At 41.3% G+C, this 18,872-nt stretch overlaps 1 protein-coding gene across 1 annotated transcript in view; it reads right to left on the minus strand.

The window, feature by feature from the left end:
• Positions 1–1,494: 1,494 nt before the first annotated feature.
• The window catches only part of ATP8A2 (ATPase phospholipid transporting 8A2), a 979,867-nt gene continuing 962,489 nt past the window's right edge, over positions 1,495–18,872 (minus strand). The window contains exons 36-37 of the mRNA XM_082246766.1: positions 5,640–5,731; positions 1,495–2,451 (exon numbers count right to left, since the gene is read on the minus strand). Of these exons, the coding sequence (XP_082102892.1) occupies positions 2,354–2,451; positions 5,640–5,731 (190 nt within the window). The 3' untranslated portion in view covers positions 1,495–2,353. The remainder of the gene's footprint in view (positions 2,452–5,639; positions 5,732–18,872) is intronic.

An 18,872-nucleotide genomic window follows, 5' to 3' on the forward strand; every position in this document is an offset into this window, starting at 1 on the left:
CTGGCTCTAAACCATTAAGCTCTTGCTGTCCCTCTTGCTTTTTTTTTTGCTGTGTTAAAATTAAGGTGCATTACAAAATCTGTCCAAATGTTTGTTGCAATTCCCGGTCACTTGTATAGGTTCCTTTACAGCAGATCTCTGATAGCTAGAAACTCAAAGAGTTCTAGATGAACATCTGAATTCACCATGAGCTTAGTCTTGCATTGGTTCTTTCCATAACTTTTTGGTGCATTTCTTGTTTCAGTATTCCACAGTTTAGAAGCCCCATAAGATCCCAGTCATTTGAAGAAAGGAATAAACTTGATGTAAGTGAAAACATGAATATGTTCATATGCACTACCTTGAGGCTTGCAGCCGGCCAAAGATTAGGTATTGTATCTATGTCAAACAACAAATTGTATGGGCATAGCTACTGCATAAAGGGACATAAAACCTCTGCTAAAATCTGCTCTCCATAAGATTTCTTATTTTAACTTTAAGAGACTCTTTCATGGGAAGAAAAACAGAACTGCTGCAGGTATAAGTGGAACAGTCTCTCAAAAATTCCTGCTATGACTGAATGCCGGGAAGTTCTGAGAGGCAAAACTCTGGCACTTCTTGAGAACCCTTTCAACAGTTTATACTTCTTGCACACCCTTTCTTTCCACCTGCATGTTCCTTATGTCCAGTTAGGCAGCCCATCATAGTGATATGCCAATAGGAATATGTAGGGGTAGGAGTTCGCAACAATCACTGGCACTACTAAGATGTGTCAGAGCTTTGCCTGTTAGAACAGCCTGGCATTCGGATGTAACAGGATAGTTTAGGTGGTTGATGCATTTATTCATGGGTACTTTTATGTGCTTGTACTTTACATTCTCAGTAGTTTTGTTTATTTTTACCAGGGCAGATTCTCATTCAAACGATTTTCCACTTTCTGAAAGAACGCTTCTGCCACCCTTGCAATTTTACTGCTGAATGTGATCTCCTCCAGAGGTTTGGCTTAGGTTGGTTTTGGCTCATCTGTCCTATATGACCACATGTAGGTGCAACCAGATCTGCTTAAGTATGGACTTCACTTTAAATGTAATGGTGCATGTTTTATTACCCACAGCCTATTACATTTCCATTGTAGTTTCCTTCTGTATTGTCAGACATCAAATGTATAAATGTGAGCTGTTGTATTTCTGTAGCTCTGTTGTAGGATTGGGGCCAACTGTTACCAAGATTCTACTGTGCCAAGGGAGCAGCTTTAAAGGACTTACCTTTAAAAAAACCAAAAAACTCCAACCCCCCTGTTCCACTCCCTTGTACAGGTCTGTACTTACTTCCTCTGACACATGGGGCATCCTGTGTTGTCTGTAACTGTTGCTACTGTGCAGGCGTGGGAAATCAAGCAATTGATATCTACTGGCCAGGTTGCAGACAGCATGAGAGGCTATAGCTGTTGGAGAAGGTAAGTATGGGCCTGTGGGTGGGTGTCACAGGTGTGGCCAGGGAGAGGATTTATTTATTTTTTTAAAATACGAATATGGCCTTTAAGGTGCATCCTCGGGCAACTAAACACTCTGTCTCTGTATAAAAAATTAAGCTTGAAATGTTTAGGACTAGGACAGAAAAAAAGCAACAGAGTAAAGAGCTTGTTAGGTGATTGGCTCTCCCAACCTAGAAACACAATCCCTTGCCGATTTGTTATATGCTTTGAAGGCCCCTCCAAGAATATCTACCCTCCAAAACTGTCTTTAGCTCATCCCAGTGTTATGTTGAGCATTGTGGTCGTTCACCCCTACTGGACTATAAGAATAATTAATTCAGCCTGTGCTGCAATTGCTGCCAATAGGCATGAGTAAGGCCACTAGTGTTGGAGAGAGTGATGTTGAGATCTCAGGAAGGGTTTGTAAGAATTTCAATCAGGTCTGGGTAGACTGACCCTTGAGGGTCATCTGAAGGTAAAAAAAAACATTTACCATAATCCCTCAATGGACTGTAACCTTTTACAGGGTAGAATAGTCCCTAATGCAGAATATGAACACCAGAGTACAACTGTAATGCGCCAACAGTCAGTAGCAGAATACAGCAGAAGGAAGGAAAACAATGCTTTTTTTTATATTTGTAGGCACACTGTGCCCCTGCTATAAGTATCTATTAACATTTTAGCTCCCAGGCAGACCTGTAATGCATAGATTTATTGTAATTTCATGCAGGTCCTGCTGGTGGAAAGGAAAAAAAAAAGTTAGGAAATCGTTGGCGAAGGCCACAGAAATAGGTTTCCCAGAATTTGGCTGCTGTGGCCAAACTTAGTCAAATAACTGTTAACAGTAGACATAGTGTCCAAAAGCTTATTATCTGCTGCCACCAGTTGCCAAGGCCTTTGTTATTCTATCCCGCTCCTCTGTTTGGTTGTGTCATAGGACCGGACAATTTGAGACTGAGAAACAACGCCGTTTTCTTCTTGAGAAAATGCAAAACCATCTGAAATAAAAAGAAGGGGGGAGGAAGAGGTGTCAGAAACATTACAATGGGCAGTGATGTATCATCCGCCCTGTTTCATATTACACAAAAGTTGTTAATGCTAATTTCCTATAGGGTGTACATTTTATACCATACCATCAACCATGTGCTTGTTTCAAAGATTCAACTGCTTTGGGAAATCTTCAACTTTCCAGGTGATGAAAAGCTGCCAGACCAAGCATGCCCTACTATCCACTATCTACTATGGTTTGCTAGCATCGATAGCTCCTCACCAACTGGACTCAGCATGCCTAGCACATTGTGATGGAAAGTCCCTACTGTTCCTTAGTTTATTTTAAGAGCTAAAAAGGGCAAGGCTTGGCATAATCTAGTATAATGCCTCAGCTTAAACAGACTGCTAAAACAGATATGGACATGTTTGAGGTGGGGCATTGGTAGTGGGTGCATGAGGAAATGTGCCAAATGTTGTAAGCCAAAAAATAAACAGTAAATCACATGGAACCTTTCAACTCAAAACAAGCTTAATGCCTGAGTGAAATATGTACAGTACGTTTTTAAAGTAGACCTTACATGTAAAATGCAAGGCCCCTCCCCCATCTTTAACAGCCGCTTTAAAGTTAAAACAAACATAGGGAAAATATTATGCAATATACTTATCTTTCCTCCGGCTTCCCCCCATTGCACCTAGGTAAGGGTGACATCACACCTCTACTGGCAAGATCCGGGGGAATGCTAAGTAGCCCCAAATATAATCTTTGCATTTCACTTCAAGGTCCATTTTAGTGCTGCGGCTCCCTAACAGAATGGTTATTCCAAGTTCCCAGCTGACTAATGTACTTGCACACTGCAAACATTAATGATGCATCGTCTTCTTATATTTTTACCACTGGTTTTTATCCCTTTGGTCAAAATACAAACTAATACCCCATGATTTATGTGTATTTATCGTTTGGGGAGTAAGAGAAAGGATGCATTCAACATGCATACCAGTCTGCTTGCCTAATGAATGCTAACCATAAAAATAAAGAGGCTGGTTTCAAGCACTGTGCATTCACAAATGAAATCCCTGTTTTTGTATTTATAGTATTTACCTGATATCAGGTACCTGGGTGTGGTTTAGGGCTGTGCTCAGGTAACCCATAAAAAAGGAAAGTACTATTTGAAAGCATCAGGCCAATTATTGGCTGTAGAGAGTGTCACACAATGACAGTTTATTATACCACACTGCTCCCCTCCAATAACACTTGAATATGAGTGATTTTGTCTAATGAATGTCTCCACAATTTTTCTCCAGTGTGTATAGCACTAGCAGATTTAAAAGACTGTAAGAGATGATAAACTTGTCTCATAACTCTCTAGATGTCACCTTAGATGAAATTCCCACCTTGTCCTATGAAAAGAATGGCATCAAGATCTTAGATGTTTCTCAGCAGTCGGTTTTCATCTGGTTGATGTAATTTTTAAGCTAACAGCCTAGTGCTCCCCACAATAACTCAAGTTTCAGAGTATTTTGCATGCTTGCAAGTTACAAGCTTTAAGGTACATGTAGACATGAGATTGGGCTTCCAAGACCTGTCTTACAAATGATCATTCATGAGAATGAGTGATGGTAAATAACGCTCATACTATCCTATATATACCCTGCAGACATGACTGACGCCTGACAGGCACTGTATTGATCAGCAGGGAAAATCTAATCTGGCTGAGACTGGTTGCCCTGGAGGAACTTGCACAGATCAGGAAGAAGCAACAAAAAGATTTCTTTTGGAATCACCTCTGTAGTCGGTGAGATCAGTAGTTAATCTCAGCAGACATCTGCAGAACACCTTTAGGCCTCATGCACACTGGACGTTATCAAAACGCCAATAGAATGCTGTGGCTGTAGAATGAGATTTTTAGCTTATTTGCGGTAGCATTTTTCAGTGTTTTTTAACTTTTTTTTTAGCAAAACTACATTCCCACAAAAGCCTATGGCCCAAAAACGTTGCTAAATGCCGAATAGTCATGTTTTTCAGTGTTTTTTTATGTTTTTAAGCTTTCATCAGAGTTAGAGCGTTTTTACAGCTGAAAAACTCCTCTCAAAACCCACTCGTTTTGGGGTTTTTTTTGCAGCCAGAAAATGTCCCCGCCAAAAACTGCTGATAACAGCCTATGTGTGCATGGACACATAGTATACCATGCTGGGGAGTTTATTAGCTGCAGAAAAAAAGTCTGACGCCAAAAACAACAGCTGTAAAAACGTCCAGTGTGCATGAGGCCTTATAGTCATAGAATGCTTGGACCCACCACAACTTCTCTACCTGAATAGATCCCAATATAGTTGCTCTGTGTAAACGGAATCACCACAGTTGAGTGAATTTATAAACAATCATAATGTGATGCTCATTGAACGAAAATGTTTTATCACTGAATCACTGCAAATTTCCAGCATGTTTGAAAATCCTTCGAGAGGATTTTCTTTTGTTGCTTGTTAAAGCGGAACTTCAACCAAAAGGGGAAGTTCTGCTCTTCCTCCTCCTTTTCATTTGGCACATTATTATTTATTTTTTTATTCTTGGGTCCCAGAAGATTGCGGAACCAATCACAAAGCGCAGCATGGAAGAAGGCTGTGAAGCCACAAGTCTTCACTGCCAGTTTCCCTTAGTGAAGATGCCAGTGCATGCACCTGCGCCTGAAGCCAGTTGAAGAATCAGCTCAGGTGAGGACTTTGCTGGATCCAGGGGCAGGTAAATGTCTTTATATTAAAAGTCAGCAGCTACAGTATTTGTAGCTGCTGACTTTTAATTTTTTGGGGGGAGACTGGAGCTCCTTTCTAAGTACTCAGACTAAATGACTGGTGGATATAAGGATATGAACAAACAGCCAAAAAATGTAGTCAGAATGTAACAGAATGGATTCACCTAGCAAATTAGTATGACTAAACTCTTACATAACTAATAATTAAATTCATTTTAAATCTCAGCTATTGATTATTTACAACTTTGCCTACCTTCAGTGGAAAAGCATTCTACACAAAAACAGTTGTCAACCTCTCAAGGCTTACCTTCAACCTGGGGCCACAGCTTAAACAGAAGTCTCCTAGCTGAAAGCTTCCTCCCATATCACCTCCACATGTTTCTGTACAAATTAAAATCAAATCCCCACCTGCAGGAAGCAGCCAGCTGTATTATTTATGCTCACATACTTACATGATACACCTTGCTGGACAGAATTAGCACGAAACAGGCTTGGAGGGGTCTTCCTGCCAAGTCTCTTCAACAAGTGGTCACGTTCATTCAAGCTGCAATGGGATCAAATAAACATCATTACCTTCTGTGCATGTCAAGCAGGCCGGAAACAGCTGCCGCTTAATACATGAAACCTTCTCTCCTTTCTAGGGACAGGGGGCCAGATACTTGTTAAGCAGGAGGCACTATACAAGGAAAACTCTTTTCCTATCAGCTAAGTAGAAAAAAAAAGTTTGAATGATAAATACATTTCTCCTCTGCCAAAAACTGCAAGAGTGAAGGAGAATAATGATACAGAAGGTTGCCTAAGAAAGGCAAAAAGTAAAGTGTTCTTTAGTGCTAACTCTTGTGTAGTTACGGAAGAAAAGGCACTACAACAAATATAACTAATGGTTATTGGTTAGTCTTCGAAACAGTTTAATATAATGTTTTATTATTTTATAATTTGTATACAATCTTTATGGATCCCTCCATGCTTGTAGACAATGCTGGACTTTATAATAAGAAATGGTAAATAAAAGAAGAAAGACCCTAATAAAAACAAAAGATAAAAAAGCTGCAACAGTCTGGCATAGAGGCTAGCAAGCAAGCAAGCACACTTGTTGCTGAAAGAGAAAAAGAATACTAAGGAGGATAGTTAGCATGGGCATCCGCAGGTAGGGGCAAGGGGGGGGGGAGGGGCAAATGCCCCCCCTTGGAATCTCAACTTCCCCTTTCAACTGGTTGTTAAGCCACTTTATACCATCCTGTCTGGTCTGTTTAATAATCCTGTGTGCCTGTGTGTCTGTGTTTTTAAAAAAATAAGCTGTTCTTTACCAGTTTTCAGAGGGTAAACACCGCTCACGTGACCCATCGGCTCTCTCCTCTCCCCGTCTGACAGCTGCTTGCAGCGGGCAGGGCCAAGGAATCCACACTGATGTCAGTCGGGAGGGGAGGACGGGGAGAGGAGGAGAGAAGTGACCGGTCATGTGAGCGATGAGTTGCGCTCTGAAAACTTGCAAAGAATGGCTTATTTTTTTATAAAACATAGACCCAGGGGCACACAGGATTATTAAACAGACTGGAGATATAAAACTTGAAATAAAACTACAGCAGCAGGAGGGGAGGGGAAGCAGGAGCAGATAGGCAGGGAGAGAGGGGGGAGAGAGGACGGAGGAGGACAGGAGGGCTGCGGATGATGGAGGCACATAGACTGACCATGGTTTTAGGGCTCAGCAGCCATTATATACCGTGGTCAGTTTAGAGGGGAGGACATAATCAGGCAGGATAAGCCAGGTATTTCAGCACTGTGCTGTATAACATGCTTCAAGAGAACAGGATCTTTTTTTTAGGTTAACAAATGCTTTAAAAAAAAAAACGCTGCTGTTTGCTCTTTAAAAATAAATACTCAAAATAAGTATAATGATTAAGCCCCTCCCCTTCATGACATTGTTGAAAAGGGGCAGAGCATGAGTGACCTTAAAATGATGCCCCCCCCCCCTGAAAAAAGTTCTGCGGACGCCCATGAATTAGTTAGGTCTTTATAACTGTGAACATGAGGGGGTACACAGAGGCATGTAGCTCAGCACATTGCAATCCACCGTATACCAATGTACAGTATAATACTGTATAGCACAGCAGAGGCGTAACTAGAACCTTCAGGGCCCTGATGCAAGAAACCATGAAGGGCCCCCCAGACCCCTGGCCGGGGCCCTTCCCTTCAAGCCCGGGGCTCTTCCCACTAATCCTGGGGCTCTTTACTCTCATTGCATGGCCTTTTATTATGGTCCCGCATCAGGATCCTTTCACAAGTTCTGCAGTGGGCCCCCTTCCTGCAATCTTGGGGCCTCCCCACAGTGGTGAAATGCCAGGGCCGGTCGCAAGTGTGACCTTTGAGATCCTAGAAGTTCACCCACTGGTTTGCTACCGGGCCCCCTGGAGCATGGGGCCCGGTAGCGATTGCAACCCCTGCAACCCCTGTAGTTACGCCCCTGTAGCACAGTGTTGCATACTGACTATTTTCCAAAGTCAGCTACGAGATGACATAATCAAAAGATTATTGTCATGAATACACTGTGCTGCACTAATATAAAACTTCTGTAGGTGGACTGGGAGTCTCCATACTCTTTTTTGTTGTGGAATTCTGATATTTGTAGGGGCACTTAGGTGCCCATCATTACTGCAGAAGAGTTGTTGTTTATGCCCAATACATCTTCACAGATTGCCACAACTTCCACCACAGTTTTTTTTTTTGGTCTGCAATGTAATACAAAAATACAAATAAAAGCAGTTTTATGTTTTCACTAAACTTCAGAGGAGTCCAGCGGTAAAATAGCTATGTTCAGTTGAATGGAAATGTTCTCTGAAATTTTGCAAACATCTGACAATCACATGTCTGACAACATGAGCTTGTTGGACATTCAACTGAAAAAACTCTTCTTTGCTGCACTTATTAACACTGGCTTAACCTACCCTTCTGAAATCATTCCATGCAATACAGTACAGATCTATGGTATCTGCTTACCTGTCCATTTATGCATTCCTACATTCCTAAGCCTTGATGAAAAGGGAGTTTGTTTGTCCTCCAAAACGCATTGGATTTTTCTTAACCACGTTTATTATTAAAAAACGTTGGACTCCTGGGCATTTGTTTGGTGCTCTCATTGGACTTTATGTGCATGAATTCCAAAACTATGGCCACTAATATGGAACAAGCTGCAACACTTTTGGAAAGGCTTTCCACAATGTTTGTAAGCATGTTTGTGGGAAGTTTTTTCAGCCAAAAGGGCCTTTGTGAGGTCAGGTTACTTATTTATGTTGAATTAGAAGAACTGGTTTGCAAAGTCATTCCAATTAATTCCAAAGGTGTTTCGTAGGGTTTAGGTCAGGGCTCTGTGCAGAAAACTTGAAGCAGGGATAAATCCCGCAAAAATAAATATATTGCAGTTTACCAATCCTTAAAGCAGTAATAAAGGCAATTTAAAAAAAATAAATAACAAACATGTCATACTTACCTACTGGTTTTGCACAGAGCAGTCCCAATCCTCCTCTTCTCGGGTCCCCCGCCAGCGCTTCTGTCCCCTCCCTACTGCCGAGTTCCCCCAGAGTAAGCAGATTGCTATGGAGGCACCCAAGCCAGCTCACTCCAATCACACACACAGAGCCATGGCTTGGCCCCTCTTTCCTCTCTCTTCTTATTGGCCTACTGGCTGTGATTGACAGAAGCGGGAGCCAATGGCTCAGCCAATGAGGAGAGAGAGTTGAGGCTCTCGTGCACATCTCTCAAATCGCAATGGGGTTTAGGTAAGTATTAGGGGGGCTGCTACAAAGAGAAGTTTTTATTACTATGCATGAAGGTAAAAAACCTTAAGCCTTTAGAACCACTTTAAGGCCCCTTTCACACCGTCAGTTTTTCAGGCGGATCTGAATGGATTCCCTATGCATCTCTATGGGGCATCAGATGTCAGCGGAGACATGGCCGCTGACATCCGATTCGATCCGTCAAATCTGGACGGATGGAAACCCTATTTTCCATCCGTCCAGCGGATCGAACGGGATCGGATGAGAACGGACCGATGATCCGTTCCCATCCGATTCCCCTATAGAGAACAGCGGGACCTGACAGCTCTGTCTCCGCACACAGCGCGGAGACAGAGCAACCATCCACCTGCTCTGTGGGGGATCGGCGCATCGATCCCCCGCTGAGAAAAACGGAGTCCGCCTGACGGACTCCCTGTGTGAAAGGGGCCTAAATGTGGTGGCTGTATTTTTAGGCTATTTTCCTTTATTTTGTCCTGGTAATAAGGCCAGGTAAAGAAAACAAGAAAAAAAGCCTTAAAAAGAAAAGCAAAGCAACTGTCACATCTAAGGACTGATACATTGCAAGCGCTGCGTAAATTGACAGCGCTATATAAGTACCTGAAATAAAATAAAAAATAAAATAATATACTGCAATAAATGTTTTTTTTTGGGGTTTAGATACACTTTAAGGTCTTAAAGCAGCACATATTGATAATACAGTAATCCCCCGCTACATCGCGGTTCAGTTTTTGCGGTCCCGGTAATTCGCGTTTTTTTTTGTAATGTTATTTTACTATATAAATCATTAAAAATGAAAGATTTTTGTGTTTTTCATAGCTCTTGCTCTGTCTCTAAGTATCTTTTATGTGTTTAAATGAGTTTCCATTGTTTTAAAAGTGTGTTTAAAGACCTTAAAATGCTTTTACACGTACAGTGACAGTAAAAAAATCATGCCTACAATGCATTTTAATAGGGTTTTTCTATTTCGCGGAATTTCACTTTTCGTGGCTGGGTCCGGAACGTAACCCCCGCAATGGAGGGGGGTTTACTGTATATGCAGAAGAAGAAAGAGTAAGAACATCCTTGAAGGCTGTAAATTCCCTTTCAGAGAAATGTTTCAATAACTATATACGTACAGTATATATGTCACCTTGGGCTGCAGTTAATAGAGTGATAACATGTAACTGATACTGATACGCTATTTTAGACCAGTACATTTCTTTAACTGCACAAGTGACTTCAGGCTGGAAAATGAATCCGGAAGAGGGACCTTTGAGCTGATTTGTGAGGATTCCACAAAATATTGCATTGCTTTTCATGCTGTGGATGATTATCATTCAGAATCGTGGACAGATTTTAGATCACCTTGTCATTTATTGTCTAAAGTGTTTCATTTCCTGGTATTCCATTACCTCCAAAACAATTGCATACATTTCTGAAAAAGCCACAGCGGTCAAAGCAGATCCTTTGGATGCTCAGGATTTACTATTAAATTCTAGATCTGCATTGACACCGTTGTTCATATTTTTAAATAAAACCAAGCGCTGGTTTGCAGGTGAGTGATATACTGTACCTAAGCTAGTTACTAGTCATAGTGATCACAGGATCAAGGGTATAACTTGAAGTCATTGGGTCCTATTGCAAAAATTTGATGCGCCCATCTTGGACAGGATTATTTAGGGTTAAAAGTAAAAGGAGTGCAATATAATGAAAAACTACACAAGGATCCTGATAAAAAGAGAATGCCAGTTAAAAAAAAAGAGACTACCCCAGTGAATGAAATTGTTCTGGGAAATGGGACTGCCCTCAATAATCTGAGAGACCGCTTTGCAGCTACTACCATAGAAAGACAGAGAGGCTTCCTATACAGAGAGTGACTGTGAGATTGCCCTGGACAAAGAGAAAAAGAGAGAGACTGCCCTGGAGAGATGGTACTGTGTTGGCTGTGTCATGTGTAGGACAACCAACTATCCTAACTACTGGCTAGAATTGAGCAGGATAGCATCCTATCCTTCTTCAATAAAGGTTGACTGTGTAATAGCACAGACCTGATCATGCAACTTGTGAATCCATGCTTAGGGGACAGAATGTTTGCAGTTCGCTCTGGTGATAATTCCCCATGTAGTTCACAGGTTAGTGACATCCTACCCTGTCACCAATAAATCCAGGCCCCTTATCCACACCTGGCATTGCCAAGGCACCTTCTCTCTCTGGACACCATAGAACTGCAGTCATAGAAGAGTACAATTCCATCAATATGTATTTATTCAACTTGATTTTGAAATGCTATTTGTTACCAAACATGAATGCCTAAGGGGTCCCCAAAAGCTGAACTATGGGGAAAAATTAGGCGTTTTGATGTCTTCACAGCAGTCCTGCATTGTACGTGAGGACGCGGCAGGCCCGCCCACAACCTGCAGCATTAGAGAGCAGTGAGTGCCGGGGAGGGAGGGTTAAGTGGGGTACACACTAGTAGAAAATCTGCAGAAAATTCCCGTCCGAGGTAAAATCGTACAATTTTCAGCTAGTGTGTACACAACTTTCAGCAGCCGATGCCGACATTTTCAACGAAAAAAAAAAACGGAGGGACAAACATCAAAATGTTTATCGTCCGTCCCCAGACGACCAATTTTCATTTAATGTGTATGCAGTACGTCCGTGAAAAATCGGATACGAAAGACCTGAAGTTGCTGACGACCCGGAAGTCTAGGAACAAATGTCCCGAAAAAAATAAAAAAATCGGACGAGAAATTTCGTGAACATTTATGTACTGTCAACTAAAAACGGTAACGAACGCTGAGCAAGAGAGAGAAAAATCGGAGGATATTTCGTCCAATTTCAATCAAGTGTGTACGGGCCTTAAGGATACGTTTACTGCCTTTTATGTTCCCCGTAGGCAAAAACTTTAATTTAACCCTTGCATTGCAGGGCAGCCCCACCTCAAAGGTCATTTTTATTTTAACCTAGTAATATTTTTTGATACCTTGTAATATAAAGCAATGATAAAAAAAATTCTGAATATTTTGTATCATCTGAACATTTCAAAGGATAAACTACAATTAAGGGGCTTTTCATTCAAATATATGCGCAGTTTGCGGCTGTACATAAAGGTTTGTCAGGGCTTGCTGGGCCCATAAGATATAGAGCTTTTGGCAAGAATTTACAGCTATACAGTCTGCTACTAAGAAAGGCATCTTTCTTCCCCATCATAGAGATGTTGTCTTGATGACCACTATAGCTATCAAATAAATCCTACCCAATAGCGGTGAAAACAGAAAAACAAAAGGGGCAGAAGTAGTAACCTTTCTCCACTCATCTAAAAACCTGTTTTTTAATGTGTTTACGTTTAGGGCAGATTTATTGCTTTCTGTGTCCCACTTGGGGATATTTACCCGCGCTTGTTCACTTTCCCCAAGTGGGACAGAGACAGCAATAAAACCTGCAAGAGGTTCTAAGCCTTCCCCGCTCTATCCAATACAAAGGCAATAAAAAATTTGGCTTGAGTTTAACCACTTCATGACCGCGCTATAGCCAAAAGACGCAACAACGCGAGTCTCTCTCGCTCTCCAAGAACCGCGCCCCCCCCCCCAGGTTGCGCATCTGGCACGCTCTGTCCATTGCACACAGCTGATCACAGATCACGGTAAAGGGCCAATCACATCGAACCAATCACAGCTGGTCACATGTAAACAAACTTGCTGTTCATCGGTATTCCTTTCCTCACACGCTGTCACAGCGTGAGGAGAGCCGGTAACCGGCAATTCTGACAGCACACATTTACACTGATAATCGGGCACTGATTATCAGTGCCCTGATCATCAGTGTAAATCAGTGCCCATCAGTGCTACCTATCAGTGCCCATCAGAAATGCCTATCAGTGCCCATCAGTACTGCCTATCAGTGGCGCCTATCAATGCCGATCAGTGCCGCCTATCAGTGCCCATCAGACCAGAGATAGCTAAGTAAGCAGGATTTTAAAAGGAGGTCACCAGTGGCAGTCTCTATTCTCTCACGATATGGCAAGCTTTCAGTACGTTGCTTTACAAGGATGTTGACCATTTGTGTCTTTGCAAAGTAACGTGTCACTTTTTTCTAGGGAAACTGCTGTGGCCATGTCACATGGATTACATGATTTGAGGTACATATATAACCTGAAGTCCATACCCTTCTTATTTAGCTGTGTTCCTATTACCAAAAGATAACCCATGAACCACCCTTGTAGTACACAGAACAATGAACATGTCATTTCTCCAACAATGAATGCCACATAATAAACAGGATACGATTTCAGGGCTTTAAGGCCTTTTGATTGAAATTAAAGTAATGTGCCTATTATTGTCTTTTAAGCTCAGCATCTATCCCAATTTTTTGATCTTTTTCTTTTCTTCGTGAAGTTGTCTCCCAGGCACTTCCATGCTTTGAAGCTTCCATACTCATGTAAATGTATGACATTAGAGCAGGAGTGTGCCTGTTCTTCCCTGTGGCTCAACTTTTCACTTTGTCAAAGGAAGATGAGACTCAATACCATTTATCTTACACAACACTAATTAGCACTAATGATTTAATGATATGGAGCAATTGATTGACCTGTAATGTCTATTGCTTAAGAAAGGAATGGGAGGAGAGCATATTTAAGAGGAGATTTGTTACCTGCTCTTCAAGGTCTTCACAGAGACTCACTCAATAAAGTCAGCCATACATGGATTGAAATTTGGCTGGTTCAGCAGGAACCGGCTGAATTTCAATCCATATATATGGGCAGAGCTGTACAGAAATTGATCTACTGATCGAATTCTGTACAACCACCCTGGTGGATTTTCCCCGCTCCATCAGCGCTTCAGGCTATAGCCCCTACACAAAATTTTCCAAAACAGTGAAACAGATTTTACTGCCACCTACCAGAGTTGCACTTGTGAACTCTAATGGGTTCTTGCAAATTCTGGTTATAACTAATATATTCTTGCCAATGATGCCATTTGCAGGATGGAGCTAGTCATTTCACTAGTAACTAGCAACATCATGGTAACATTTAATTACTGTTAAGTCACATCAATGGCTTCATTTTTCTGCTGTGGCCAAACTAGGATTTTTAGAGCAGAGCGGTACTAGCAACAATAGTTGCTAGTCAACAAAATGTAAAATGTTGACATGGTAAAATAGTCTTCTGTATTTAGGACTATGGAGGAAAGGGGAAGAATAGTATGCTGGCTTACTGAGGTACAGCAAAAGACATCAGAAAAGGTGTTCTAACCTGTTCAATTCCTATTTATCCCAATAAGCTTTGTTTGGTGTTGACTGCCAATGCTTCATTGACATTAGAGGTTTCGCTAACTTAGAAAATTACAGTGTAATATATCTGAACACCGTCAGTCCTGCGTCAAATGAAAATGTGTTGCTTTTCACAGTTTTGTTTGTCTCCTGGAGAACAATCAAGATCGGAAAAAATGCACAACGTGATGTATCTCCTGTTACATGGCTCCCTCAACATCCTCGGTTGTGATTCTTATTTTACCATTCATTGTTAGATTTCTTGCTTCTCTACAATTTCACTATCCACGTATAGATTGATTATAAATCAAGCTATTTCATTCAGATCTAAAAATAAGTTGGCGGTTAGCTTAGCAGACCTATGCTTTGCCAGTTTGGGGAAAGATGCAGGCTTGCTTTGATCCTCCATACACGCATGAATATACTTACTTTTCTTTCTCTCCATTCACAGCCATGAGTTCAAGGAAATATCTAGCATTTTCAGATATGGAAGAACATATGGCTAACTTTATCTGCCAGCTCTGGACCAACCAATGCCATAGGGCTCAATAGATCCATGTAAGCTATGACTACAGCACCTCATAGCTTACTTACAAAGTACTTTCCTGTGGGCCTGGCAGCTGAACAGAGCTTTGGTGGAGTCAAGAGAAGGTAATTATATGCTGTTGAGTTAAAGTGAATCTGTTGCTTTGCCCTGCATTGACAATGTACAGGTACACTTTAACAATAGTGGGTAAAGTGATCATCTGCACAACGTTGCCAATACATCTATTTCTTATGAGAGATTTATAAAGCAGTAAAACAGAAAATGGATACAATTCCATGATCTTACATATTACCTTCTCACACTAAAAACAACCCTACAACAGAATGTCAAGTGGTTTGCCATCTCTGGAAGTCTGGAATGTTACACACTCCAAGGTAAAGATTGTGCTATTGAAGTTCACTGATATAAGAAGTATGTGCGGTGCTACTAATCTATAAAAACTCTTTTATAAGATAGGGCATTGTATTATGAGATAGGGCACATTACAGTACTGCATAATATATAGTATCAGACACATAAAATACCCACAGATATCAGATGGCAGTTACCAACTTGTTTTCACTAATTTGGATAACAATCTCATGTCTGTGGATTATTCCCCAATGGCCCTAGTGTAAACTGATCTCAATCGTTACTCACCCCCCCAGGATATATCTAGCCCTCCCTCCATTTTTTTTAATATGAGCTGCAAAGTCAAAAGTTCCTTTTTGTGGCCAAGCAAGGGTTTGGTTGAGTTTATAATAATCAAAATTGGTGGAGCGACAAAAGTTCTATCAGCTGTAAGATAACTCTAAAAAGACTTGGGGCTCACGCGCTTTCTCTTTGCGAAAATTTCTTTCCCCTAGCTTGTCAAATACTATGACCCTAAAGTGTATATAAACCCCAACTATGAACGTATATTATTTGCTCACTTTTGGACTGGTAATTATACCATAAAAAAGCTTTGTTACATATCTTTTTAAGAAGTACAAAAAAAAACATTGATCATGACAGAATTTCAAAGCGGTCTTGTGTCCTCTGCAATCCTGTGGTATCTATTAAAGCCCTACAAGTTATCTTGGACTACAGAATTATCAGCCATTATGTGAAAGAGGAAGTGGTTGAGTAGTTTAGAAAAAAACACTCGGCAGGGCTGACACCACTCAACAAAAGTCAACAAAAATGCTGTGTGTTGCCACAACAGGGCTTAGGGGCTGAGTATATTTCTCACATAGTAACAGGTATGCCGTGTGTTGCCACAACAGGGCTTATGAGCTGAGTATATTTCTCACATAGCAACAGGTATTCACATAACCCCAGGAAGACGTCATGTGTGACGAAACGCGTCGGTCACCATCGTTACCTGGAAGGACGGGCAGAGCGAGAAGCGTTCTCCACGTTTTGGGACCTTTTGATTAAGTACATTCACTATTGATGACACGGACATTCAGTTATTTATAGATAATCATATGTATATTCAATTTATGTGATATTTTTTGTAGTTCACACATCACTTCTTTAGCGCAGCTTGTATTGTTTTATTTCTCACATAGCAACAGATATTTTTCTGTACTTACGGGTTCTTTAAAGGGATAAAACATGGGTGAATATGTATGTAATGCAGTTACAGTATGTATTGAATATGTTTTTTTTTGTTTTGCCTGGACATACGCTTTAATAATTTGTGTCTCCTGCTTAGTACTATGAATGAATCTAATTATAAACTAAAACACTGAACTCCATAAAAAGCATCATTTGGTCCAGCTAGTATTACCTGTCAACACATCCTACTCTGTCAACTAAACACATACAGGCAATCTGTAGTACATGTACTTTCAGTAGCCCTCTCTGCAGCAGCAATTGAGCTGCATAGACAGAGGTATTATTTTGTTAGTGATCTGAATGTGAGAAACTGTTGTCACAATAGCAGTCGAAGAGGGAAAATCTTTCCACTGGAACTCCAAATAGCATTAAAAATCCAACAGGGGTTCTAACCCTTTACCACTATACTAAAATAAAGGTTTTGGTTAGACTTTCATTTTAACCAGTGCAAAAAAAAAACACATGGGGTAGTCGCTTTAAAACAGCACCATTGCAAAACAGCATTACAGCAAAGCACTGTAAGTGCACTGCTGTTTTATAAATGATGTTCAGTTCCTAATTTTCTAACTTCTCAAATTGCTCTCAGACCTGTCAGAGCCCCGCTCTCCTCTATGGGAGATCAGATGAAAATGGACCACCTGTCTGTTTTCATCCGATCCCATCTGATCCTCCAGACGGATGGAAAATTGGAATACCATCAGTCTGGATTTCATGGACAGGATTGGATCTGATAGCAGCGGTTGTCAATTGACATGTCATCGCTTACATCCGCTGCTCCATAGGGGTGCATAAAGCATCTGATCAGGTCCGCCTGAAAAAACTGACAGGCGGACCGGATTGGATCGGAAAGCCCGTGTGAAAGGGGCCTTATGCAGTGCTGCCTTGGAATAGGCGATTAGGCACTTGGAGCTAGAAAGGGAGGTGCTAATGCAGGATTACAGGGAAATTGGGGGTGGGGGGGCAAAGGGGGGATTTTAGCCATTGTCTAACACAGCCTTTTTCAACCAGGGTTCCCAGGCACCCTGGTGTGACTTGAGGTTCCTTTAGGGGTGCCTTGGCAAAATGCCTAAAAATTGCCCCAAAATTGTATATGAGCCAGCGTGTGGATGAAGTCTACCTGTTTAGTTACACCAAGTCACAGGTTTGCATCATCAGTTGATAAGGAGGATGTCAGTCGCCTGCATGGCATCCTTGTTTGACCCTCACCTACCCCTTTCCATCAGCGATGGCGTCACATTAGCTGAGTGATGGAGAAAAACTGAGGGAGAAGAGAAACATTGGAATACTAGTCAGTACCAGTTTGCAAAAGTATATTTGCTTTGGAAGAAGTAATCCCCTCTAATGTCGAGTGTCCTACTTGGATTTGTGGATGTTGCTGCATTATGTAAAACTATTAGAAAAGCTTTTACATTTTAGAATGGGGCGCCTCTAGACTGTCCATCATTTTTAAAGGGTGCCTCGAGATTGTCCAACGTTTTTAAAGGGTGCCTTGACTGAAAAAAGGTTGAGAAACACTGCTCTAACATATAAGCTGGAAGAGGGAGGTCACAAGCCACAAGTTCTGCAGTCAACCTTTGGTTATACAGTGTTATAGAGATAGGTTAATAGCACCTGGGTTCAAAAACTTAAAAATGTTTTGGCAGGTAAAATAGTTCATATAAATGTATTTCATATGTTGTATTTAGCTGTATGGCTGGAATTTAAAATGCTGATGTTAGGCAACCCCTTTTCCCATCTAATAAAGGTGGGAGGTATGGACAGCTGTTTTTCTACTGTTTATCCTGTTTGTCCTTAATAAGGCTCTTATTATAACTTGTAATTTTATTATTTGTTGCAGAGGTTGCAGAATCTCAAATATAAGCACAAGCAGGGATGTTCCTAGCTCTGAACGGCTGAATTTTAGGCACGTTGAAGAACGGCCTCAGGCAATACTCTCATGCAGGGTTGAAGTGGGAGGCTGCAGCATTAGATTTCTTGGTTTGTTTGCAGCAAGTTCTCCATTACTGTGCTCTCTCTGTGGATTCAAGAGGGCCATTGAGAAATCAGGCCTATAATACGAGCTGACTGGCCAATGCTGGGGTCATGGCTATTGAAATGACTAGATAGGCATCTGTATTCATTGGTGGAGTAGAAAGGAAGAGGAGATAAGTAACATACCTTAGTACAAGGGCCTGGCTAGTCATGCAGGCCCTCTTAATCAAGCTGTGGAGTAGCTTTAAAGCTCAGCACAAAACCACTTACGTGAAAGGGAATCTCACAAGTAATTGTGTCCCTTATTAAAAGGGACAAGAAGAGAGAGCGAAAGGAGTGGTGACGGCTCTTTAATCCAAGCCTGGTATTCAACCCCCTTCAAAGCAACAAAAAAGGAACAAACAGCCATGTTTTCTATACTAGAAAAAAAAAACACTACAGGTTTTCCTCTGCAGGTATTTCTGAAATGCAGCTAAGTGGCCCTGTTGTGTGAAGCCATTTTTGTTAAGTGATCCAGTAATAGAACACAGTCTGCTAATTTATAAGGC

Source organism: Pelophylax lessonae (assembly GCF_965119305.1).
Source record: "Pelophylax lessonae genome assembly, chromosome: 2".
NCBI lineage: Eukaryota > Metazoa > Chordata > Amphibia > Anura > Ranidae > Pelophylax > Pelophylax lessonae.